Here is a 1625-nt window from a genome sequence, read left to right on the forward strand (position 1 = left end):
TGGCAGAAACAGAAGGCAGAAGCACGGAGAACTAGCATCAGTGGGTGGGAGGTACAGGGCTGCAAACTGAGTCAGGTCAAGAATAATCAGGTCGTAACAATGAAAAACATCTTAGGGTGGAAGGGGCTGCCTCCTCCTCAGTTACTAAGCCCAGCCAGTTAACAGCCGGAAGGGACAATGTCCAGGGGCTTTTGGCTGTAGGATGGAGGGCTGAGCTGGCTTAGCAGAGGGCCAAGGCTCCCTTTCAGGGGGACTGCATTACTCGTGAGAAACACTGGCATGGCGACGCCCATACGCCAGCACCGAGGGGAGGAAGGAAGTGGGGTAAAGGTGACACGCTAGACGGGGAGGCTGTAGATCTTTACAAACTAGAACATATATTTTTACAAGCTGCAAAAAGTTTCCAACTTGTAAGAATACGTAGGGCGGTGGGAAGGGTGGGGTGAGAGGAGAGTGTGAGAAGGCCGCGCAGATCTGGGCTGTGGAAACGGAGCGAGTGACTTACTGTGAAAGGCAAGGAGCAGACGGCGAAGGTGACGGTCATGATGGCCAGGAGGATGAGGTGGTCCGTCTCCTCAGCCATGGACACCCCTTTCCTGCGGGCCCCGAGGCCGCCCTTGCCTCTGTCCGAGGAGGGTGTGCAGCGGCTTTTCCTGCCTCGGCGGTGCATGCGGATGAGGTTGACGATGACACTGAAGTTGCAGGCGAGCACCGCGACGATGAGCAGCAGCAGCAGGGTGGCGTAGAGCTGCAGGTAAGCGGTGCGTCCTTGCCGGATGAAGCACCACGTCCCGGGGCAGTACTGGACGTACTGCCCGTAGTCCAGCAGCGGCAGGGAGCAAAAGAGCAGGGAGACGGCGTAGATGGCAGGCAGCACGACCAGGCCCCCGCGGTACGTGACGTGGCGCTGGTAGAAGTAGGGGTGCCCGAGGGATAGGTAGCGCTCTAGGGCCATGGCGAAGAGCATGAGCATGGTGGCCAGGCTGAAGAAGGTCATGGTGAAAGCGAAGTAGGTGCACGCGCGGCTCTCGGGCGCCAGTGCCACCAGGGTCTGGTTCCGTGCATACGAAATCAGCACCACGGGGCTGATGAGGCAGGTCCCGAGCAGGTCGGTGAACACCAGCTCGGTCACAAGCACGTGGAACAAGGAGATGGAGTTCCTGCGGCCGGCGCTGTGCCCCGCGTCCTGCCGCCAGCGGCGCGCCAGCAGGGCCAGCGCGATGAGGTTCCCCAGCACCCCGGCCGAGAACATCACGGAGCTGATGGCTGGGCTTTCGCCCGAGGGGAGCCACTGTCGAGTCTCGCAGTCCTCGAGCCGCGAGCCATTGGGGGCATTGCCCATGGCGGGGTGCCTGAAGGAGAGATGCGCCCTCCTCTCCCGGTCTATACCTGGGAGGAGGCGGGTCTGAGAGCCAAAGGGCTCCAAGACTCAGAGGGAAAAGGGGAGGGACCAAAATCCAGAGCCCCTTTCCGGCCCCCGGCGCGCGCCGAGGGCAGGCTGATCCCCAGTCTCTCGCCGCGAGCCGAGTCGCAACTCGGCTGCAGCATCCGGGCGGCGCCCAAGGCTGCTTTGCCGATTCGCGCCCCCCGGGGCTGCGAGCCGGAGTGGAAGGGAGCCGCCGCCA

At 62.3% G+C, this 1625-nt stretch overlaps 1 protein-coding gene across 1 annotated transcript; it reads right to left on the bottom strand.

Annotated features, from left to right (window-relative positions):
- Positions 1-361: 361 nt before the first annotated feature.
- On the bottom strand, positions 362-1389 carry PTGER2 (prostaglandin E receptor 2 (subtype EP2), 53kDa). Its single transcript, XM_008580535.1, has one exon. It carries the CDS (start codon positions 1340-1342, stop codon positions 362-364), a length of 981 nt encoding a protein of 326 aa, XP_008578757.1. The 5' UTR covers positions 1343-1389.
- Between the last annotated feature and the right edge of the window lie 236 nt (positions 1390-1625).

The sequence above is a fragment of the Galeopterus variegatus genome, unplaced genomic scaffold (assembly GCF_000696425.1).
Source record: "Galeopterus variegatus unplaced genomic scaffold, G_variegatus-3.0.2 Scaffold2125, whole genome shotgun sequence".
In the NCBI taxonomy this organism is placed as follows: Eukaryota; Metazoa; Chordata; class Mammalia; order Dermoptera; family Cynocephalidae; genus Galeopterus; species Galeopterus variegatus.